At 43.3% G+C, this 24932-nt stretch overlaps 1 protein-coding gene and 1 pseudogene across 2 annotated transcripts in view; one reads left to right on the top strand and one right to left on the bottom strand.

Annotated features, from left to right (window-relative positions):
- The first annotated feature begins 5522 nt into the window (after nucleotides 1-5522).
- LMNB1 (lamin B1) overlaps nucleotides 5523-24932 on the top strand; it is a 68789-nt gene continuing 49379 nt past the window's right edge. For both annotated transcript variants that reach the window (XM_004279860.4, XM_049707246.1), the window contains exons 1-2: nucleotides 5523-5671; nucleotides 5776-6279. In XM_004279860.4, the coding sequence (XP_004279908.1) occupies nucleotides 5921-6279 (359 nt within the window). In that variant the 5' untranslated portion in view covers nucleotides 5523-5671; nucleotides 5776-5920. The remainder of the gene's footprint in view (nucleotides 5672-5775; nucleotides 6280-24932) is intronic.
- LOC125963808 (protein S100-A2-like) lies at nucleotides 22285-22673 on the bottom strand (annotated as a pseudogene).

The raw sequence follows: 24932 nt of genomic DNA, 5'->3' as shown, positions 1-24932 counted from the left end.
TAGGGAGAGCCATCTGCCTCTTGGTTTTGCTCTGTCTCCATTCTGTGCTGGCCTTTTCTATATGTGACTTCTTTTAGTTCCTGAGTACATTGGCCTCTGTCACGTCTGTCTTCAATGCTTCTGCTGAATTGTCTGCAGTTCCACCATGCCTTGAGTGGCCAGTTCACCCAGCTCAGTCTGCAGCGTCCCTGTGCAATTCACTCAATTCAATCTGTTGGCTTTCCTTAGCTCCTCCACATTCTTCTTATGGGCATAGGAAAGGTGTACATAAGGGTTCTCCAAAGAAACAGATCCAGTAGGAGGTGTATATATAGACAGATTTATTTTAAGGAATTGGATTGTGTGATTAGGGAGGTTAGCAAGTCCAAAATCTACAGGATAGGCTGGAAGGCTGGAGATACAGGAGGAGCCAATGTTGCAATTCAAGTCTGAAGGCTGTCCGCTGTTAAAATTTTGTCTTGCTTGGGGATATCAGTCTTTTGTTCTTTTCAGGCCTTCAACTGATTGGATGAGGCCCACCCACAGCATAGAGGTCAATCTGCTTTACTCAAAGTCCACTGATTCAAATGTTAATTTCATCTAAAACACCCTCACAGAAATGTCCAGATAATACTTGACCACATATCTGGGCACTGTGGTCCAGCTAAATTAACACATAACATTAACAATCACAGAAGGTTAGGCTGTTCTGCACTCCCCTTGTTGCTCTTCATACCCCTTGTTGCCATTGTTTTGAGGCTGCTGTCTACAATCGTTCTAAGGAAGGCTGCTCTTGGCTTCTGTTCTGTTGCCTCAAGACAGAAGGAAACAAGAGACTTTGTTGTGAGGCACAAACCATCTCTACTCTTGGATCCTTCACCCCTATCCTCAACTCAGCTCAGGAATGGGACAAGGGCCATGACTCCCACAGTGCATCTGGCTTCAAACTCTCCTTCCTTTCCCAGCCAGGAGGCATTCACTGGGGTTGGGGTGATAGGGATGGGAAATGGGGTGGAGGGGACTGGTTTAGCCAGATTACACTTCTTTTCAAATCTTTTCTTATACCAATGTCAACGCTATTGAACTTAAAAGCCGAGAATGGTGTGATTATCTTTAGTTCTGGTTTAACCATGCCGTTCTGGGAAGAATGGCACCCCAAAATTGTGGTAATGAGGAAGAAGAAAAGAACATCCTGACAGCTGGTTGAAACTTCATTCTTCTACTTTACCATATCAACTGTGCAAATACTGTAACTTCCTTTTTCCTCTGCATTCCTGAACTCAGCTGTGGGGTCTGGAAACAGTGCCCTTACTTTTCTAGATTGACCTAAAAGACTAAGTTTTATGGGGAAATTTCAGGCAAAGCGACAGAGGAAGACTGGTGGGGAAGATATTTTAGGCAAGGAAAGTCTTACCTCAATAATCTATGAACTAAATGAATAAATTAAAGTGTTATTGGGAGGGATAAACCATACATCCAGATAAAGTGACTAAAGACTTTGTTTTTTCATGAAAAACTCTTTGAGTGGGGTCAGTTCCAATCAGAGCAGAAACAGCTGAATTACATGTAAACTCTACACTTAGACTCCAGTCTTTTTTGTTATTTTTACCATTCTAAAGGCAAAGATGCAGAATACAGGGTGAAGGGGCATACTTTTGTACGACTAAAAAAAAGCTGTTAAAAATCAGATGCATAGTTTAGTTTAACAAATGCTTGAAAGGTATCTTTTAAAAATAATTTCAATAAAATGTAGGTTTATGAGCATATTTTGGCATAAAATAAAACTAAAATACAAAAGTGCAAATTGGTTTTTCTTTTTGAGTAAATCACAAGCGATCAGTCAGATGGAACCACTGAGTTAAAATAATCCTGCCAGTCCTACTCTTGCCGTGTATCCAGATTTTAACAAGCAATTTGGAAAACAATTTTGAGCAGTGTATAAACTTCATGGGGCTACGCTCAGAGAACGCTATTGAAGGTGATAAATACCCTTTAAAACTCTTAAGCTCTTTTTAAAACACAAATATTTTATCAGAGTTGGAGTGGATTCTGGATAGTCACTGAACCTTCTAAAACATGATTTATTCTTATGTTTTTACGATACCTAGAAAAAGTATTAACTTTGCAAAGTATATTAAATAGAAACAATCTGGTCTAGTGGAAGACCATGTATTAATTTATTTCGTCATTCAAATATTCAGAAAACATATACTGAAGAGATACCAGTTAAAAAGAGAGACACTGCTTAGCAATACTTTTCTTCATTTTGGACCGCATCCCTAGCTTCCCCATTTGTTTACACTGTATACTCAGCTAACTGCCAGCTGTCTCCCCCCTCTCCTGGGACAAAATTGGGTTACTTGCTAGCTTTCAGTCTCTCCTTCTCTTCTCCCTTCCTACCTACCCCCATCCTAGTCTGGGTCCCTTCTGCCCAGACCTGATAGGTATCCTGTGTTTTTTTGTCCCAGATCCATAAGACATACAGAAAGTAGGGCAAATGTCAAATAAATTCGCTGCATGTAGCGAGGCAGCTGTGTGTTTTGGGAGGAGTTTCAAAGAGGTAAGTGATGCCGTGGGAAGTTGAAGCTTGGTGGCAATATATATGGCCTAACCACTAATCAGAATACGTGCGCTGACAAGTAAGTGAAGGTTTATAGAAAAAAATCAGACAGAATATTTGAAATCATGATTGTCTTTGTAAATGCAGGAGCATTGTCACCATACTCATATAGTATTTGCTACTTCTCATTTATTGGGGAAAACAGTGGTGGTAATGGGATTGCAGGAATTCTTTAAATGAAGAGGGCTGGGCACATTTAGTATGAAAGAGCAGGGATGAAATAGGCCTTATTCCAGGTACGGAGTTAGGCTTGAGAAAAGCCAAGAGAATAAGAGAAGTTTACATTTAGTAAAGTGCCTGACCAAATGTTTGCGCAAGTACCTAATTCTAAGGCTAAGAGGTTTTCCATCTTTTTTCATTGCTTTTGGTAGGAGACACAGGATTACTATTAGTAAGGATTACTATTTAGCCTTCCCATATTATGTCTAAACACTACACATATTACTTTAATTATTGCAAACGTCTGCAAGGTAGGAATCATCCCCATTTCCTATGAGGAAACTGAGGAGTAACTTCCATAAAGTTACATTTCTATCAACAGCAAATCCCCAACCGTCTGACTCCAGTGTATTTGTTGTTTCAGCTAATAGGATATAATCTGAGTTTCCTAAAACAATGAGATTGAGGGATTCTCAAGCTTTCAAGGGAAAGCTTAGTGGGGTTGAGAGCAGTAGAAATCATGCCTGAAATCATTTCACATACAGTCTTCAAAAATGGAGAGAAAATAATTTTCAAATATTTCCAAATATATTTTTTTAACGTCTGAGGTAAAAGGAGGGTATGGAGTGAAAGCCAAGCTGTCAGTGTAGTGGAAAGGGCCTCAAGAAGACTGGAATTACATTGCAATCCGGATTCTACCACCTTGGACACAGCACTCACCTTCTTTAGGCCTCATTTCTTTATAAGTAATTTAGATTTTCAAGGTCCTTTTAAGTTATTAAAACTTTACTTGAATACTTATAAACTCCTAACACCAACTTCATAAAAGAACCTTTTCAACTTTTTTTTTTTTTTGCGGAACGCGGGCCTCCCACTGTTGCGGCCTCTCCCGTTGCGGAGCACAGGCTCCGGACGCGCAGGCTCAGCGGCCATGGCTCACGGGCCCAGCCGCCCCGCGGCATGTGGGATCTTCCCGGACCGGGGCACGAACCCGTGTCCCCCGCATCGGCAGGCGGACTCTCAACCACTGAGCCACCAGGGAAGCCCCCTTTTCAACTTTTTAATTGTCAAGGGCGTTAAGGAAGGAGGTATTTTAGATAACAAACAGGGTAGGAAATAGAACCGTTAACAAGAAGAGTATCATCACTAATAGAGAGACCGGAAATTCAAGGAGGATGATATTCAACCGGTGCCCTTCACTAATTATGTGCATGATTAATATTTAAAGAACATTCTAGGGCTTCCCTGGTGGCGCAGGGGTTCAGAGTCCGCCTGCCGATGCAGGGGACGCGGGCTCGTGCCCTGGTCCGGGAAGATCCCACATGCTGCGGAACAGCAGGGCCCGTGAGCCATGGCCACTGAGCCTGCGCATCCGGAGCCTGTGCTCCGCAACGGGAGAGGCCGCAACAGTGAGAGGCCCGCGTACCGGAAAAGAAAGAAAGAAAGAAAGAAAACATTCTAGTCTTCATTTCTGCCATTATTAAGGTAACTAACCTGTAATTACTCTACCGATGCGTCCCTAAAGGGTTGAGTTGGCCTTCCAGGTTATAGTTGAGGGCGAGGCTCTGGAGGCGATTGAAACCGCCTGGGTTCAAAGGCAGTCTTGTCGCCTGCCGGGCGGCTGTAAGGAAATTCATCTATTACGTGGATACATTTTCAAATGGAAGGAATCTGGTTCCCAGAATGTGTGGATGGATAATCCACGAAAAGCCCAGGGCAGGGCACATAGTAAACTTCAATAAATGTTAAGTCTAAAAGTTTAAAAGTTTTAAAAGTTTTCAAAGGGATTGATGGACATTCTATTAGAACTGTGGTCAATTACATTTCAGGGGAATCCCTTTTCAAAGCAAAAAGCATTTCTACTTAAGTTTTCACAAGTTTCGATTTTGATACATGGGATTTTAGTGAAGCATGACCATGAAGAGCTTGTGCTATTTACTTAGTAACATGTTAATCATATCACTTGTGAGATGGTTTTGATTTTATAAAGCCCTAAGTTGTTAAGAAATACACGGATCGGGGACCGCCCATCAGCACTGGCTTTTCTGTGGTCTTTATCCATCTGCTTCAAGACACGCGTGCGTCAATTTGATGGGAGGAGGTGTTTTGCTACACCGTTTTCCACCTGAGAGAAAAATAAAGGTTTGCACTTGGAACCCGCACGCAGTTGGTCTTGAACCTCGGACACCAGCGCTCATTACGTAACTCCACAGCGGCCGGGCCTCCAGGCCGTTTTCCGAACCCTCACCGCGGGGCGGGTATAAGGTTACAACGCCCGCGGTCGTCCCGGGCTCTACGAGTTGTGCGTGTGTCAGTTAGAGACGTTTACATTTGAATTTCCCTGAACCGCCGGGTGTGGGCGGCGGCACGGACCCGCCCCGGAAGCCTCTGGGCACCTTCCCGCCATCCGCCGACCCGACCCGATAAGCGGTCCCCGCGCGCTGGTGGGAAAGCACGGCCGGCGCGGAGCCCAAAGCCGCCGCTCGAGCAGTCCCCGGCACCCCTCCCCACAGCCCTCAGTCCTTCCGCCCCCAGCCACGCCCAGCCGGGCGCGCCGAGCCGACGGTTGCCTGATGGCCAGATTTTGAATTTACAGGCCCGGCCCCCGAGTTGCCGGCCCTCCATTGGCCAGCGACGGTCACGTGGATACGCCGGAGCGCGCCGGCCATCTTGGGGAGCGCGGCGCCGCGGCCCGCGCCACCTCCGCCCCCAGCGGCTCGCAGCCAGCCCGCCCCTCCGCCCTCCTCACCCCGCCCGCGGCTCAGCGCCGCCTGAGAGGAAACAAAGTGCTGCGGGCGGGAGACTCGGCGGCGGCGGCGGCGGCGGCGGCGGCGGCGGCGGCGGCGCGCGGACTCTGCTCGGCTCTCCCTGCCACCCTCACCCTGTATTTCCTGAGCGTGTGTGCGCGCGTGTGTGAGTGTGTGCATGTTTTCTTACAAAGGACGTTTTACGTTTAATTGATTCGTAGTCCTCCCCCTTTGCCCTTTGTGCTTGTAACCCCTCTCCCGCCATCCCAGGTGCTTCGTCCTTCCCCCCGACGTCTGCCTCTCCGCGAGCGCGGATCGTCGGTTCGTGCCTTCCCTCACGCTTCTCCGCCTGACGCCCCCTCCGTGTTCCGGCGCTGCCCGCGGCCTCAGCGCTCAGCTCTCCTCGCCGATCGCCATGGCGACAGCGACCCCCGTGCAGCAGCGGACGGGCAGCCGCGCCGGCGGCCCCGCCACGCCACTGAGCCCCACGCGGCTGTCGCGGCTGCAAGAGAAGGAGGAGCTGCGCGAGCTCAACGACCGGCTGGCCGTGTACATCGACAAGGTGCGCAGCCTGGAGACGGAGAACAGCGCGCTGCAGCTGCAGGTGACGGAGCGTGAGGAGGTGCGCGGCCGCGAGCTCACCGGCCTCAAGGCACTCTACGAGACCGAGCTGGCCGACGCGCGACGCGCGCTCGACGACACGGCCCGCGAGCGCGCCAAGCTGCAGATCGAGCTGGGCAAGTTCAAGGCCGAGCACGACCAGCTGCTCCTCAAGTGAGTGCCGGGGGCGCAGCTCGGGCGGGAGGGCGAGGGCCGGGGTGCTCACGTCCTTCGGAAGGGGCAGGGTCTCGGTCTCTAAGAAGGAGAAAGAATCTAGTGTATTTCAGCGGGGGCGGGGGTCGCGCGGGGGTCTCAAGCTGTAGTGATGGTGGGACCGGGATGCACATTTCCCGATCCTGGATACCCAGTGGGACTCGGCGAAGTGCGCGCCTGGGGCCGCCAGCGACAGGCGACCGGTTTCGGGCCTCGGACCCCGGGATCCAGAAGGCTTTAAACGCGCGGAGATCGGGCGGGCGCCAGGTGCGGGGAGGTGGCGTCTGGGCGCGCGCTCGAATGCGCGCCCCGGTTTCCGGCCAGGCCCGAGACAAAGCATCTGTTGGGTTTGCGGTGCAGGAATGCCCGGCCGGGGAGGACCGGCTGCCCGCCTGGAGAATGAATGAGCTCTGCGCGGGCGGAGAGAGGAAGGGGAGGGACCTGCCTCCGGCGTCCCGGTCTCCCGGGGGTGGGTCCCGCTTTGGCGCGCTCAGTCTTGGCCCTGTGACATTTTGCGATCTTTCTGCGCCTGCCTTGGGCGAAGAGGGAGGGGCGGAGTCTGAACTGCGCGCCACTGTCGACTCTGGGCAAGTTGGGTGTTCAAGCTGGTTAGCTTTCTCTGGGGAAAGGTGTCCTTTCTTTATGCCGAGACAGGCCGCGGTCTTTGGGTGTTTCTCTGCACCGGACTCCGCAAGCTGGGTTTTTTCACCTCTTGGCCACCGTTCTCGGATGGACGAACCGCCTGCCCTCCCGCAGCAGTCCTCTCCCCTAGCTTTTGTATCGCCCAGACATAGTCATTTGCTTTTTCGGGTGTAGGGGAGACCCAGCTCAGTCCCCGCATCTGTCCTTACGTTGACAGGCCAGGGCAGGTGAAAGGGTGTTGTGTAAACGTGGAGAGTTGTGGCGAGGGAGAGCTTGTAATTTTTTCACATCAGAGGGTCTGAATTTTTCAGTTCAGGGCACACGGGTAAACTAGCAAGCCTTTGCCGATCCTACCTTGCCTTTCTGATGAGCAAAATGGCATAGTTATCCTCAGTAGGCAGCTAGTGTTGATGTCACGCTTTAGAATATTGCTCGGTTTGCCTCCAGAATTCCGGTGGTCTTCATCCCCTCTTGCCAGTTGAAATCTCTGGAGATACCTGATTCTGACTTTGACTTTGTGTTCCCCTGAATGTCTCTCTGTCTCCGTGTAAATGTTCCTGTCTCAGTCTCTGTGATTTTCAGTATGTGAATCTCAACTTCCCCATCTTGTTAAATACTTGAAAAACGGTTCATAAAGAATATGTGCACTTGGTAAAAAAAAAAAAACTGTATAGACAGGCTTATAGTGAAAAACGATGTCTCTTGCCTCCTTCCAGGAGACAATCACATTTAGCCTTTTTTGTTTTTATTTCTTTGAGTATTTAGTTCCACAAAATAAAAATAATAATAAGCTTATGTTTCTGTTTCCTGGATTTTCTAATCTTTGGAGTCGTCTTTTGAAATGGGTCAGTTCACTCACTACTGTCTCCATCTTCCTCCAAACTTTTCATTACTGAATTTCTTCATATCTTGGATGCCATTGCTTATATGATTCACCATTATCACATGTACCACTAAGAAGAAAAACTTAAGGGCCAACTATGCAGGATCCGTCCTGTTGGACCCACCCTGTTTTCAGAGATGTTAAAGTGTGACACAGATTAAGTATGTTACCTGCCAGTCACTGTTTTATGTAGAGGATACAGAGATTTGAAAAAAATAAGTTACTGCCCTTATGTTGATGATAGGGGAGATACCCAGCAAGCGAATAAAAATTGTATTTCAGCTAATCTGAAACATTTTGATGCTGGTGCTTTTATAATCTTTTCAGAAGGTATCCACTGAAGGTTTTTCACACAGTAACAAGACTGCCACCTGGCTGACTGTAGTTGTAAAATGCTCTGCATGGATTGTAAAATGCATGCTGGTTTCATCAAGATTAAAAAGTGAAGAATATATGTGTTAGAATCAATGAAATCAGTGAATGTGATATAATGTTAGGATAACAGATACTAGGGGAATAAAAATAGAGCAGGGTGAAGGGATGGTATAGTTAAGGAAGGCCTGTCTGAGGGCTTGACAATTGAAAACAATTTTCTTTGAGATGTCAGGTAGTGTACTGGGATTTTATAGATAGATAAATGTCTATATATAACTATATAGAGAGAGCCTGAACATATATATCTATTAGGATTAGATGTATTTTATTTTCTGATGTGCCATCAATTCCTCAAAACATACCACATTTTACTTTCATATTTCAATCCTGACTTTCTTTGTACAATTTTGTTCCTAAATAGCCTTCCATTTTTCTTGCTGATTAAAGAAAATTTTGCCTTTAGCATATCTTCAAACTTTTAAAAGATATCTAATCATAATATCTATTATATGAGGCTACTTTCTTCCCTTAAGCTCTCTGCTCTTAAGACATGATGTGCAGTTGACGTCCTAGGAATTTACCTGATTTAGCCCCGGTTTCCTCCTGTATCATATATTTTCAGTTCCTTGGTTTCTTCCTTCATTTTATTGGAGAACATCCTTAAGTTACTTATTCAGAAAAGATGGCAGGAGGTAGACTTTCCAAGTCTCGTGTATCTGAAAATAATTTTGATTTTTGTCTCATGCTTGATGAATAGTTGGGCTAGGTATAGAATACTGGTTCAACATTTTTCCTTACAGCTTGGAAAGTATCATATTGCCCCGTTGTCTTCTAGTAGCCAGTTGTTGTTCATGTCTACCTAATGCCAGTCACAGTTACTTTCTTTTGGTAATTGCTTTGCCTCTCGGGAAGCTTTGGAATTTTCTTTTCTCCTGGTTTTCTGGGATAGCATGGTGATAGGTCTAGGTATGGATATTCTCTTATGCATTGTAGTTGTTATAAGCAGGTCCTTTCCATTTAAAGTCTTGGTCTTTGTTTAGCTCTGGGAAATTTACTTTTTTCTGTATGTTTTCTGTGCTCCATTTTCTTTGTTCTCTCTTGTTGGAATGTTGAACTCTTGGGTTTCTTGTTTCCTTATACTTTTTTTCATCCTGGGAAATTACTTTGCTCTTCTCCAGCTCAATAGTGACATTTAAAGGCACAAGTCATACTTTTAATTCCAAGAAATCTTTTTGTACAGGTATTTCTCTTTTTTTCAGCTTGTGTTTATTTTTAAGGATGCATTATTTTCTTTAATCTGTCTGAGAGTAATATTTAGGGTTTTCTTTTTAAATTCTCTTCTGTTAATTGGATTATCTCTTTTCCCTCCCTGGTCACTTGTTCTTTTTGTTTGGTTTGCTTTTTATCTTCCTACTCATTTTTGTCAATTGCTGATCCTTGGTTGTCTACATTTTCAAATGAAGAACTAGGTAATGCTTGAATATTACTGCCGGGTTATTTAGGTAGCTCCTTCCCACTTTTCTGAGTGTAAGAGCAAATTAGGATCTCTTTATGTAGGAATGGGATGTATTCTTGGCCAACTTGTTGGAAAGCCTGCAGTTATGTTAAAGGGTGCCCAGGAGGGTGAGGTGCAAAGCTGTTTCATGAGTTAATCCCTCATTTTAAGTCTGCCTTACTTTCTCCTGTAGCCCCTGTGTGCACGTTCTGTGGTAGGTACTTTTATCTACATTTTTTTTTAAGCCACTAAGTTTTTATTTTTTTTTAATTAATTAATTTATTTATCTTTGGCTGTGTTGGGTCTTTGTTGCTGCACACAGGCTTTCTCTAGTTGCAGCGAGTGGGGACTACTCTTCGTTGTGGTGCGCAGGCTTCTCATTGCAGTGGCTTCTCTTGTTGCAGAGCATGGGCCCTAGGCACGCAGGCTTCAGTAGTTGTAGCGTACGGGCTTAGTTGCTCCGGGGCATGTGGGATCTTCCCGGACCGGGGCTCAAACCCATGTCCCCTGCATTGGCAAGCAGATTCTTAACCACTGTGTCACCAGGGATGTCCTCTACATTTTATCTACTAGAAATTTGTTGAAATGTTTGCTAATGATCCTTTTTCTGTTCACTTTCTTGCTATGGGTTTATTCGTTGTTTACTGCTTTTTTTTCTTAATATTTATTTGTTTATTTTGGGCTGCGTTGGGTCTCCGTTCCTGCATGCGGGCTCTCTCTAGTTGTGGCGAGCAGGGGCTACTCTTGATTGCGGTGCGTGGGCTTCTCATTTGTGGTGGCTTCTCTTGTTGCTGAGCACGGGCTCTAGGCGCACAGGCTTTAGTAGTTGCGGCATGTGGGCTCAGTATTTGTGGCTCGCGGGCTCTAGAGAGCAGGCTCAGTAGTTGTGGTGCACGGGCTTAGTTGCTCTGTGGCATGTGGGATCTTCTCAGACCAGGGATCGAACCCGTGTCACCTGTGTTGGCAGGCGGATTCTTAACCACTGCGCCACCAGGGAAGTCCCTACTGCTTTTTTATTAGGGTCTAGTGGGGAGGTCAGTGCCTGTGCATAGTAATCCTTGGAAATCTTGGAAATATTTTAATTTTGAACAATAATTGAAGTAGTTTGTAAGATGAAAAGGAAGAAATGTTTTATTATCTGTTTGGGTCCATTGAGCTCTTTCGTTTAAGAATAATTTTCTGTAACTTATTTGGAGTTAGAGTCTTTGTAATTAGTCTGTTAGGTGGATTTAGATTAAGAAAGCAAGTCTTGGGGCTTCCCTGGTGGCGCAGTGGTTGAGAATCCACCTGCCAATTCAGGCGACACGGGTTCGAGCCCTGGTCTGGGAAGATGCCACATGCCGCGGAGCAACTAGGCCTTTGAACCACAACTACTGAGCCTGCGCGTCTGGAGCTTGTGCTCTGCAACAAGAGAGTCCGCGACAGTGAGAGGCCCGTGCACCGCGATGAAGAGTGGGCCCCGCTCGCCGCAACTAGAGAAAGCCCTCGCACAGAAACGAAGACCCAACACAGCCAAAAATAAATAAATAAATAAGCTTTCATTTAAAAAGAAAGAAAAAAAAGAAAGCAAGTCTTGAGAGAATTATAGATTCCAAAATTACTTAGTCCCTTTTTGGTTCTTTAGCATACAGCATACCTCAAAGACAGAAGAATTCTTGGAGACACTTGTCCTGCTAGAAAGAATTTGACAACGGCTTCTGTGCAGGTGGTCTCTTACAGGGAAACTGATCTTAGATCTAAGATATAGCTACTCCAGTTCATTCCAAGCCTAATTATATTTCATTGGAAGCTTTTTTGAATACTTGCCAAGAATGATGATGAATACCATCAGTCAACACTTTAAACAAAAAAGCAAAGAAAAATTGACTTAATTGAGAATTTCAGAATTAACTAATTCTGCAGGAAAACTAAATGTAAGAGAAAGTTATGTTTAACAGTTGTTCAGTAACTAATTTTGTGGATGCATACATTTTTTTTTTCTTCAGTGGTACAGATCCATAGTCTTTTATGTAAAACCCTTATAGCCACAAGTGTTTGGAATTAAAAGCAATTCCAACTTTAAGAAGGTAGTATGATGCGTATACTGTATATGACACCCCAGTGGGGTCTGGGGTAGCACTCTATGTGAAACAGGTATTTATGCAGGGAAAGATTAATAGTCACAGTAAATGGAGAAAGACAACTAAAAATAGCCTCATGTCCATTCAGGTCAAGTTTTGTCACCAAATGAATTAATGAAAATTTAAGTTTTAGAGCTCTGGGATTACATATAAGAGTAATGATTCATGTTTTTTAATTGACTACTTCTTAGTAACTTCGCTTGACTCATCAGGTTCTAGAAGTTGTGCTTTATTCCTCAAACACAAATAAATTTGATTGATTGATTGGTTCACAGTAGATATTCAAGCTTGAAAGGATACAAAATTGACTCTAAAGTCATTTTCTCTTTTGAGAATTATGAATTAATTAGGAAACTGGAGATGGGGGCTCACTGGAATATAACTAATATAATGGATGCTATAGCATTGTTTGAGATGCTGAGCAAGTCAATTTACTGTCCCTTCATTAAAAAAAATATTTTTAAAAGGATGTCCCGGGACTTCCCTGGTGGCATAGTGGATAAGAATCCACCTGCCAGGCTTCCCTGGTGGCGCAGTGGTTGGGAGTCTGCCTGCCGATATAGGGGACGTGGGTTCGTGCCCCGGTCTGGGAGGATCCCGCATGCCGCGGAGCGGCTGGGCCCGTGAGCCGTGGCCACTGGGCCTGCGCGTCTGGAGCCTGTGCTCTGCGGCGGGAGAGGCCACAACAGTGAGAGGCCCGGGTATCGCAAAACAAACAAACAAACGAACAAAACAAAAAAAAGAATCCACCTGCCAATGCAGGTGCCACAGGTTTGATCCCTGGTCTGGGAGGATCCCATATGCCATGGAGCGGCTAAGCCTGTGCGCCACAACTACTGAACCCACATCCTGCAACTACTGAAGCCCGTGTGCCTGGAGCCCGTGCTCCACAACAAGAGAAGCTACCGCAATGTAATGAGAAGCACATGCACCGCAACAAAGAGTAGCCTCTGCTCACCACTAGAGAAAGCCTGCGCGCAGCAACAAAGACCCAGTGCAGCCAAAAATATAAAACTAAATCTTAAAAAAAAATAAAAAGGATGTCCCAAGAAACATAGTTTAGTGTATTATAGGTATTGGGCCTCAAAGCCAGTGTTTTCAAATTAGTCTTTGAGATACTGGACAAAAAATTTGTTATTTAAAGCAGAATTTCATATCTTTTCAAAACAGATGGTGCTTCTTTTTAAATATAATTTCATGAAAAGAAAAGTTTTTCTCAAAATAGAATAAAGTGTAATGTTGCTTGTATTTTTTTCACAGTATATATGCACCTGAAGATTTGTAGGCTTCCTACCTTCGTCCCCAAGCAAGTTTTGAATAGGATAGGTTTGAGGTTGAGGGGATCAAGCCTACATAGTATATTCCTTTGGGAAAACGACATTCCTCTGATTTTGCTTTGTCAGTACGTTAGTAAGGAAACTTCTGTTGGGAAATTTGGATTTGTGTGTTTTCGTTAAAAAATACGTACAGATGTTCACGTGCTACTCGCATGTATAATTGGGACACTTGTCAGTCACAGTAGCTTGAGATACAGTAGTGTTAAGCAAGAGCACTACATGAAGTTGCACCTTCCTACATTTTGTGACTTGGGGCAGGTATTAATACTTTAATTCTTTGAGTTTTCATGCCTCATCTGTGTAATTGGGATGAGGCATAACTAGTAGTTTTCTGAATCTCAGGAAGAATTAAGAAACCCAGATCTTTTTCTAGCCTGTCATTTACTTGTCTCATAATAACGGGTGGATTTTTATCAGAATTGGCTATTTGAATAAATTAGGAAGTATATGGAAGTGAAAGTAAATCAGATAAACTATTTTTTTTCTCTTTCTTTGGGGAGAAGGGGGTGCTGGGGATTTACTGTATATTTGGACTTATTGTATATGTTTACTGTGTTGACTTTCTACATATTTTGGTCACACAGAATGAAATTTAGGTGCAGGGCTAAACAGTATCTTCAGGGTTGTTTTAACATTAATATTTTTCAGTTTTCAAACCTAAAGTAATAAATGCTAATCTGCTCTAGGGACTTTCCTTTGTAGGTAGAATAATTAATTGAAAAACAAAAATTTGATCCCATATATTACTTGGTCTTTTGTTTATGTCCTTATTTTGCCCTGGTAGAAGCAAGTTGCCAGTAACACCCTTGCCTTAATATGAGAGGTATAAAACTTCATGGTAAATATTACTTTAATTTTCAAGGGAAGAACAGGAAGGATAGACGCCTAGAATTGGTGTTAAAGTCTAGGTGACAGGTCCTAAGTAATGAAACCATCATGATGCTTCCTTCCCATGCTTTCAAAGGATGTTTGGTAGAGCGTATCTTTTGGAGTTGTTTATTTAAACTAGGAGGTTAGACTAGGTAATCTTTTGGTGTACCCAGGCTCAAGGAAGTAAACACACAGAATGAAAGATAAAGCACTGTAAAAATATGCTGCTGAATGTTTTTTTTTTTTTCTCCATATACTCCATTATGCTTGTTCTTTTCATTTGTCCAGATGACTTCACCTCAGGTATTTCTGAGTTAGAGATCTTTAGACTATTGCATCATCACTGTAGGTCTATTTCATGCACAAATAGTGAGAATGAGCCTTAAGTGTTAATTGGGTGATGACACCCTGTCTAACTGAAGTTCCCAATTATTTCTGGGATCCAGGGAAGTTTCCTAATCAGAGTTTTTAACTTCTTTTTTTTTTTTTTTCCAATATATCTTTCTGATAAAAGGGATTGTGTTTTGGCTGTTATATTTGGGAAATTTTAAAAAACTAATTTTTTTGTTACACAAAAGTTATATATTCATTATGGAAAATTAGAAAATACAGATAAACACCAAGAAGAAAATAAAAGTCACCCTTAGTTCCATAAATAAGAGCTCTAAGTTTTTCTTTTTATATCCATATTATTAACGAAAAATGGGTTCATGATAAATATTGATGCATAACCTTCTTTCATGCTACACTGCTTTGTGAACTTCTTTACATGTCAGTAAATGTGCTATATCGTCATTTTGAAGATACGTCAACAGCCTTTAATGGGTAGGGTTAGTTTACCGTGACCAGAGATGTCAGCTTTGCAGTGACTACCTAATTTCTCAGAGGCCATAGAGGGCCATGATTATCCTCTTCCCGCTTTCTGACAATATCAAATTTTTTCTCCTGGTTAACATATTGATAAAAATGGTTAAATGTTAAACTAATTTACTGGTGAAATGTTAACCATTGGATAAAGTAATTACAACTTGGCCAGTTTTTGATGCCAGTAACAGCATATGGGTGTCCATTTGGGGGAATTTATTTTTAATTTCTGCAGGTTCTTTTTAGTTCTCGATCATTTTTATTGTTGTGCTCATGTTGCAAACATAAAGGAGTAAAAAGATCCACATTTGGGTCATAATCTTATGTTTCTGCTGATATCTTTGCTGTATACCTAGATGATAAGTGAGACTTTCCCTAGCTAATATGTTTACTTGGTCCTTTTTTTTTTTATGGTACACGAGCCTCTCACTGTCGTGGCCTCTTCCGTTGCGGAGCACAGGCTCCAGACGCGCAGGCTCAGCGGCCATGGCTCATGGGACCAGCCGCTCCGCGGCATGTGGGATCCTCCCGGACCGGGGCACGAACCCGCATCCCCTGCATCGGCAGGCGGACTCTCAAACACTGCGCCACCAGGGAAGCCCTACTTGGTCCTTTTTAAATTTAATTTTTTGCCTTTATTGCATTTGTATGTATGTATGTATGTATTTATTTATGCATGCGATACGCGGGCCTCTCACTGTTGTGACCTCTCCCGTTGCGGAACACAGGCTCCTTAGGCGCAGGCTCAGCGGCCATGGCTCACGGGCCCAGCCACTCCGCGGCATGTGGGATCTTCCCGGACCGGAGCACGAACCCGTGTCCCCAGCATCGGCAGGCGTACTCTCAACCACTGCGCCACCAGGGAAGCCCCGCATTTGTGTTTATTGATCATAGGATTATAGCACTTTTATAGCTAGGAGGGGACTTGGATCATCTGATCTATCCAGCCCACTGTGTAGGTTCAGAAATTGAGACCTAGAGAGAAGAATACTGGTACAAGATGCGGGACGAAAAGAGCTAACATTTATCTTCTGCTTATTGTGTTTGCCAGGTACTATGCTAGGTGCTTTACAGACACTGTCTTTTTTTTTTTTTTTTTTTTGCGGTACGCGGGCCTCTCACTGCTGTGGCCTCTCCCGTTGCGGAGCACAGGCTCCGGACGCGCAGGCTCAGCGGCCATGGCTCACGGCCCAGCAGCTCCGCGGCATGTGGGATCTTCCCAGACCAGGGCTCAAACCCGCGTCCCCTGCATCGGCAGGCGGACTGTCAACCACTGCGCCACCAGGGAAGCCCAGACACTGTCTTTTAAGTGTTATGATAACCCTGTTTGGTGGGTGAGGAAACTTGAGGCTCAGAGAGGTTAAATATTTTGCCTGGGATAACTTAGCAGATCAATGGCAGAGCTAGAATAGATCCTAGCTCTGTCTTCTAGCATTGTTAACAGGGTTTTTACGTGGATCATGTCATTTAATACCGACCTGAAGCAGGCCCATGGAGCGCTGTCATCTGTCCTTGGACTTGAAGTCTTACATAAGACAGTTGACTTTCAGGTTTGGGTGCTACTTTTGGAAATGGTACTAGATGTGAGTTTTTCACAGTGATATTTGAGATAATCTTGGATTTGTCAGGAGGGTGCAGTAACTGAGGCAGCTGCTTGAAATACTGAGGGCTTCATTTGCTAATAAGGAAAGGCTAAAAATGAATTACTGAAAGAGACCTCTTTTGTCTTTTCTTCCTTGTTGAAGAACTTCCTACTTTACTCCGTGCCTTAATAATAACTTTAAAATAAACTAAAATCTCTAAATAAGTCTTGAATACTCATGGCAGAAATATTGTTTTCATTTTTTATTCAGCACACATTTGTGGAACAGGTACTGTTACGAAGTGCAGGCTTGTACTGCTCCCCACACAGAAGGCCAGTAAATTGAGAAACGAGTTGTTGGGGCAAAGAATAGTGACTTTATTTGGAAGGCTAGCACACCAAGAAGATGGTGGACTAGTTTCCCAAAGAACCATCTTGCCTGGGTTTGGGTGCTAGTTTCTTTCAGAACAAAGAAGGGGAGGTGAGGGGTAAAGTAAAAAAGGTGATACGTTGTTGCTAATATTTCCTGGTTCAGGCCAGAACGGGAGGGGATATGTTCATTTCTTCTTACCTGCATCCATTCCCAGGTGGGCCTGGTTAGGGTATTCCTAGTGAACTAAACGAAGGTATTTTAGCTTAACTGGGAGACAGGGTTCCTGGAGATGCTCATTATGTATACTTTAAGCTGTAGGCAACATCCATTTAATGATTAACTTATAGCAAAAGCAATAGAATACAAAGGTTAAAGTAGAAGAAACAGATCAATATGGAGTCAGGTTCTTCCCTATTACAAGTACTACATGCCAGGCCTTGAATCAGATGCTGGTAACAGGGAGATGGGACACTTAGTGCCTGTTAACAAGTTGCTTACAATGTAGTGAGGAAGACATAAAATGCACTACAGTATTGTGATACTGTAACTGCAATATGCTAGTACAATGTAACAAATGCTGTGATAGCAGTATCCACATCTTGCTATGGAGAAAGGGGCTACCCCTTTCTCCATACCACGTAAAGCAGAGTAGGAGCTTTGTAAAGTTTTGAGAGACATCCCAGAGGAATTGGGGAGGCAGTGAAATCTGAGTGTTGAGAGATAAGTAGGGTTGGCTTCTAATGGAAAACATTAGTAGAGGTGTTGTCCTGAAAGGCAAGGAGATTTACAAAGGAATGGTAGTACAGTTTTGGTGTGATAAGGCCTAGAAAGTATCCATTGACTTTGGTTCGTGGGAACTTATTGTTGACTGTGAGGAGCATCTAATGGTAGAGAAGAGCAGTAGGGTCAAAGCCACTGACCATAATTAAGGAAGAAATGGGAATAAAGGTCATGAGTTTAGGTCATAAAGAGTATTTGATGTGAAAGGAAGAAGACATTCTTAAAGGTCGATTTAAAGTAGATTCTTACTCAATGTTTATATAACAAAACATTGGATAGGGTACCAGAACACTTATCCCTCTAACATTCTGCACTAAAAAAATGATTGCTTCACTGCCTTTGCTTAAAACACTTTAAGTGGCTTCCAGGATAGTAGCTTCTAGGATGAAGAGTAAAATCCTCAGTATTACCTAATACTAGGGTGGCCGTATAATTTAGCATTCAAACAGGGTTACTTCCTTCTTGGTGTGAGAGAGGGAGCTATTGATAATTATGCTGGGACACTGGCATCAATGGAAATTACCCTAGACAAACTTGGACATACCTAAAAGTTCTTCTCTTCATGAGCTGGCTCCTGAATGACTGTGGCTTCAACTCACACCATACTTGGTCTTGCTCTCTCCTCTCCAACCATGAAATTTTTTATTCAGTCCTGTTTACCGTGCTGTCTCTTAATAGGGCCTTTGCATATGCAGTTTCCTTTGTCTGGACTTCTGTCATCATTGGGTTAACTCCTCCTTAAACCTCAGATCTCTAATTCATTTCTTAGGGAAATCTTCCCTATCCGGTTTTGTAAATGTGAGCTTTTACAAAAAAACCCTCAAAACCTGTGACTATCCAACAAATGCGTATGTGTGAACATAATTTAAGGATTCAGAGATCTCCAAGACTTCTTATGAAAAAATTACCTTCAACTATTTTAACTGCTCCTTTGATATTTATCTTGATATCTAAATGGCATTATTGACTTTGTGCCATGGAAGATGAGGAATTGACTTTTGCATTTTGTTCTTCATAACAAATTTTTCTTCCTCTTATCCTCCCAATAGTCATACATTACATTTTAGTTGAGATTAGTTTAGATCAGTTTTGGTATGTAAAGTATTATTTCACTGTGTTCTGCTGCAAATGCGTCTGTAGCACCAATTCGCTCATATGTGACTGGTAAATAGAGAAATGATATTGTAATTAGAGGTTGTATTGACTTATATATGACTTTTCCTAGTAAAGGAGAGTCAGAATATCAAGAGTAGAGTTCAGAGGGAAAGAAAGCTCTGATTTCAACTCTATTTTAAGAAAGTTAAAGGAGTGCCTGCACCCAGGATTCCCTCCCCCAGAGAGGTGTGCACCACCTTTGTTCTTGTAGCCGGGGTTGTGTTCAGAGTCTATTTCTATCTCTAATGTCTCAGTTTCTGCAAGCCAGCATGGCCACTCTGATGTTGTTGTGCATCTCTGAGCATCTCTTGAGGCAGCTCTAGACACACTAAACTGACTGCTTGCATTGTCCAAGTCATCTCCTGGAGTACTAATTATCATCATTATTATTTTTTAAAATTTATTTTTATTTTTAAAATTTGTTTTTGGCTGTGTTGGGTCTTTGTTGCTGCACGTGGGCTTTCTCTAGTTACGGTGAGTGGGGGCTACTCTTCGTTGTGGTGCATGGGCTTCTCACTGGTGGCTTCTCTTGCGGAGCATGGGCTCTAGGCGGTCGGGCTTCAGTAGTTGTGGCATGCAGCCTCAGTAGTTCTGGCTCGTGAGCTCTAGAGCGTAGGCTCAATAGTGTGGCACACGGGCTCAGTTGTTCTACGGCATGTGGGATCTTCCCGGACCAGGGCTCAAACACGTGTACCCTGCACTGGCAGGTGGATTCCTAATCACTGAACCACCAGGGAAGTCCCTGGGGTACTAATTATGTTACTGCTAGTACTCTGGTTACAAGGTTGCATAGGTTTTTAGTGGTTTGTTCCAACCTTATTTTTCCCATTCCTTGTTAATTTTAATATGTGCAGAATGTAAGAGTTTTCAGGAACACATATATTGTGTTATAGCAAAAATACCTATACTCTATGAACATAACCCCCAGCAGAATTCAACAGTGTACTATACTTAGTTTCCCTTCCCTATACCACCTTTTGATTGCCTGTGAAAATAGTATTTTTCCTACTTACTTAGTTTTGTCTAACTATAAAGAAAGATGATACCAGTTGTTAAAACACCAAGTCATTCAGAATCAGGAGGCTTTCTATTAGTTTTATCTTATTTAAAAGAAAATATTTATTTATTATTGGGCTGCGTTGGGTCTTAGTTGTGGCACGTGGGATCTTCATTGTGGCATGTGGGGTTTTTCATTGTGTGTGGGCTTCTCTCTAGCTGTGGCACGTGAGCTCAGTAGTTGCAGCACGCGGGCTCTCTAGTTGTAGCACGTGGGCTCTCTAGTTGTGGCGCACAGGCTCCAGAGCACACGGGCTTAGTAGTTGTGGAGTGTGGGCTTAGGTGCCCTGCGGCATGTGGGATCTTAGCTCCCCGACCAGGAATCAAACCTGCGTCCCCTGCTTTGGAAGGTGGATTCTTAACCACGGGACCACGAGGGAAGTCCCAGTTTTATCTTATTAAAGAAGTAGCATTTGGAGTCTGTGCTCTTTTCTAGTCTAGTTGCATTTCATAAGCATTGATAGTTTTGGTATAGAATTCTAAGTTGTAAAGAATATTTCCTCAGGATTTTGAAAGCATGCTCTACAGTTTTCTAGCTTTTGTTGTTGCTAAGAAGTACTAATGAGTGAAAAGTTAAAAAGCTTGTATCATCTTTGTGGTCTAATTCTTAAATTTCACAAGGATGTTCCTTGGTGTGGATCTTTTTTCATCCACTGTGCTGGTCATTTGGTGAGAATTCTTCAGTCTGGAAATTCATGTCTTCAGTTCTTGGAAACATTCTTAAGTTATTTTATTGATGATTTCTTCCTCTTATTACTTTTGGAGACTCCTGTTATTCAAATGTTGGACCTCTTAAATTGATCCTTTAGTTTTCTTATCTTAAAAAATCTCTTTTTCTCTGCTAGATGTTCTCAATTTTATCTTCCAATTTTTGCTGTCATATTCAAAATTTCCAGTAGCTTCTTTTTATTCTCAATGGTTCTTTAGAGCATACTGATCTCATTTCAGTTTCATGGATGCAATGGTTGCTCTTTTCAGAAGTCTCCGTTTTCCTTCATAGTTCCTGATTGTTCCAAGTTAATTTCTTTTTCTAATTGTTTAGGTCTTTGTATCTGTCAGGAAACCAATAGATATCTTAATCAGAAAGGAAAACAATATGGAAAGTAGATGCTTATAAAAAATTATTAGAAGGGTCAGAGAAACAGTAACAATACCTCAAACACTGTAGAACTGATCTTCTTTGGGAGCTTTTATGTTTGAGGTCACCACTGAAACCACTGAATTGAAAAACAGTGTATAGCTATACTTCAGGACCAGGAAGCTGTCACTGCTGTTGCTGTAAGAATAACTGCCTCAAGACACCAAGCAAACTGGAGAATGGACTTAGAATGGACATTATTTCAGAAAAACTTTACAGACCAATATCCCTTATGAATATAGGTGCAAAAATACTGGCAAACCAAACCCACCAACATGTAAAAGGATTATACACCATCACCAAGTGGGATTTATCCTGGGAATGCAAGGTTGGTTCAGTTTGTGAAAGTAAACAGTGTAATATACCTTATTAATAGAACGAAGGACCAAAACCATATGATCATCCCAATAAAGGAAGAAAAAGCATTTGACAAAATGTACCAGTCTTTCATGATAAAAATATTCAAATGAGGGATAAAAGGGAACTTCTTAACTTGGTAAAAGGTATCTGTGAAAAACCTGTAGCTAACATCATATTTAATGGTAAGGACTGACTGCTTTCTCCCTAAGGTCAGGAATAAGACAGGGTTGCCCACTCTTACCACTTATATACAACATTGTATTGGAGGTTCTAGCCAGGGCAGTTAAGGAAGAAAAAGAAATTCAGATCAGAAATTCAGAAAAAAGAAATTCAGATCAGAAAAGAAGTAGTAAAACAGCTACACAGTTGACGCTTGAACAGCATGGGGGTTGGGGGGGCCGACTTTTGCAAGGCAAAAATCCATGTATAACTTATAGTCAACCCTCTGTAGCCAAACAACTGCAGATCATGTAGTAATATAGTTTTTAGTATTGAAAAAAATCTTCACATAAGTGGACCCTTGTAGTTAAAACCTTTGATGTTCAAGGGTAACCGGTGTCTCTATTTGCAGATGAAATGATTCTAAGAAAATCCTAAGGAATCTGTAAAAAACAAAAACTAAAAACTCTTGAAAGCTAATAAACAAGCTCAGCAAGATTTCAGGGTATGAAAGCAATGTACAAAACTCAGCTGTATTTCTGTAAACTAGCAGTGAACACTTTCAAAAATGAAATTAAGAAAACTTCATTTTCCGTAGCATCAAAGAGATGAAGTACTTAGGAATAAATTGAACAGAAGAAGTACAAGACTTGTATACTGAGAATCACAAAACATTGTTGAAAGAAATTAAGACCTAAATAAGTGGAAAGACATCCTATATTGATGGATTAGAAGACTTAATATTGGCATATATATATGTATTTTTGGCGGGGGCGGTGTCAAGAAGCAAAAACATCTACTGAATATAAAACTAAAAAAGACAGAGTCCTCCTGGGCCCAAGAGACCCATGGCAGGGAGCCAAGAGTTCTGCATCAGCGCTGCTCTGGGGAGCCCTGGAAGAAGTCATCGCACACGGTAGTGATGAGGGGTAGAAAAACAGTGTACTCCTGGAAGTCCACCTACTGGTTGCTGTCCTCGTCCAGATCACCCATCAGCTTCTTCAGGCCCTCCTCATCCACCTTCTCCGCCACAAAGTTGGGCAGCTCCCTGTGCAGAATTCCTTCATCTCCCCCTTAGTCAGCTTGAACTTGTTGCCCTCTTGGTTGGAGTACTTGTGGAAGGTGGTGACCATCACAGCCAGAACCTGCTTCAGGGGACTGGACATCTTGGATCTGGGGCTGCTGGTCTTGGAGGGTCTCCTGGGGAGGTGGGCGTTGGCTGTGGTTCTTCTGGGACCATGAAAGCTGGTGGCAGACATTTTGGAGAGTATCCATCTGCATGAACTCTCCTCGAGGTGGACATCTTGCCCAGGTAACCAGACTGAGACCTGGCCCCACCCAACAGTCTGTAGGCTCCAGTGCTGGGATGCCACAGGCCAAGCCGCCAACCAGGTGGGAACACAGCCCCACCCATCAGCAGACAGGCTGCCCTAAGACTTCCTGAGCCCACAGCCATGTCTAGACACCTTAATATTGTTAAGATGGCAGTTCTCCCCAAATTGACCTACAGATTCAGTGCAGTTTCTATCAGAATCACAGCTGCCTCGTTTGTAAATTGAGAAGCTGAGCCTAAAATTTAAATGGAAATGCATGGTATCCAGAATAGCCAAAACAATCTCAAAAATTGGAGGAGTCAGTTCTTGGTTTCAAAGTTTACTACAGTAATGTGTGTGGTATTGATATAGGACAAAAGAATTTCAGGTTTTTTTTTTTTCCCCCTTTGCGGTACATGGGCCTCTCACTGTTGTGGCCTCTCCCGTTGCGGGGCACAGGCTTCGGACGCGCAGGCTCCGGATGCGCAGGCTCAGTGGCCATGGCCCACGGGCCCAGCAGCCGCTCCGCATGTGGGATCCTCCTGGACCGGGGCACAAACCCGTGTCCCCTGCATTGGCAGGCAGACTCTCAGCCACTGCGCCACCAGGGAAGCCCAGAATTTCAGGTTTTAATGACCCTGCTTGTCAGCAGCAAAATTGCCACAAAGACCAGGACGGTGGCCCCGTGATACTTCCTTCTTTCATTGCTTATGGATGTATTAGAGTACCTAATTTGCATCCAGAAGCCTAGCTGCAAGAGATTCTGGCAAATGTAGGTTTTAGTTTTCTAGTTTAAGAAAGCACAACTGGGAGGGTGGTATGGCCATTGGGTGAGTCAATTCACAGAATTTTTCTCTGAGGTCTGATGACTATTGTATGTCCTCTGTATTCAGAAGTAGGGCTCTAAAAATCTGATGGGAAGCTCTACGCATGAGTGGGGCTTCTTGACTAAGCTTCATTGTGTAACAGTGGAATCATTTCACTGGGAACACCCAGTATCAGTGTCTTCAGGTCTTCTCTCTTGGGCTTTGGCTGCACAGCGTTCTTTAAGCTGAGGGAGATTGAGAGGCAACATCAGCATCTGTAAAAGTCCACTGGAATTCTCCTGCCTTTTCAGTATGGTAGTGCTGCCTTTGGCTGTACCAGGTGACACCAGGTCTGAGATTCTTTTTTATTCCTTAGAGAGTAAACCTTTCCTCTTTTATCCTGGTGAATGAGGGGCCATTGGCCCAGGAGCATGGAGTGCGATCTGCTTTGCTTCTTAGATAGATTTTCATCTAGTCCTACTTCAGAGTACCAGGGTATCTCTTGCTATCAGCAGTATCTGCAGTATAAATTAGGTTACTTCTCACATAGCCCTGTGTCTGGCTTTGGGATTCAGCACTCTTGGGTGGACTAAGCTCGTTTTCACTCATCTAATTTCAGCTTCTAAAATTTTGTTCTTTCCTCTCAGTTGTTTTCATTGTGAATTTGTTCCTCAGTTGTTTAGTTGTGTTTCTGTAAGGGGTAATAGTGGAGTAATGTCTAATGTGCCATTTTTACCCAGAAGTTACATCAGGTGTTCTTGCAGCACTGTGTACTTTTTTGTCTTAGACAAGAAAGTTGCTGACAAGTTTGATTTGTTAAGACAATTTTGTGTGATTGACTGATTCCCTTATTAGAGTGGAATCTCTCTGTGGACAGGGCTAGTGTCTGATTTTGCTTCTTGTATCAGCACATTTCCTAGCACTCTCTAGGCTCCCCCAAAATAATTATTGACTTAGTAATAACCATTTTTTTAGGAGACTATTTTCCTATAAGATTGGGTTGCATATAACCCATAGAGGAGCAATGAAATAACTAATGATACTAGTAACTGTATTGTTGGATAAAATCTGGGTTTGAAAAGTGATTTTCTGATGTGAAAAATGGCTATTGGCATAAAATCAGTCTCTTTCTGACCACACTATATAAAATGATCACCCTCCCCTCTTCTCTCTTTTTTAAAAATAAATTTTATTTATTTATTTATTTATTTATTTATTTATTTATTTTTGGCTGTGTTGGGTCTTCGTTGCTGTGCGTGGGCTTTCTGTAGTTGCGGCAAGCGGGGCTACTCTTCGTTGCGGTGTG

Source organism: Orcinus orca, chromosome 3, assembly GCF_937001465.1.
Source record: "Orcinus orca chromosome 3, mOrcOrc1.1, whole genome shotgun sequence".
In the NCBI taxonomy this organism is placed as follows: domain Eukaryota; kingdom Metazoa; phylum Chordata; class Mammalia; order Artiodactyla; family Delphinidae; genus Orcinus; species Orcinus orca.
The sequence above is the reverse complement of the archived record's forward strand: the minus strand, read 5'-3'. Positions and strand labels throughout refer to the sequence as shown.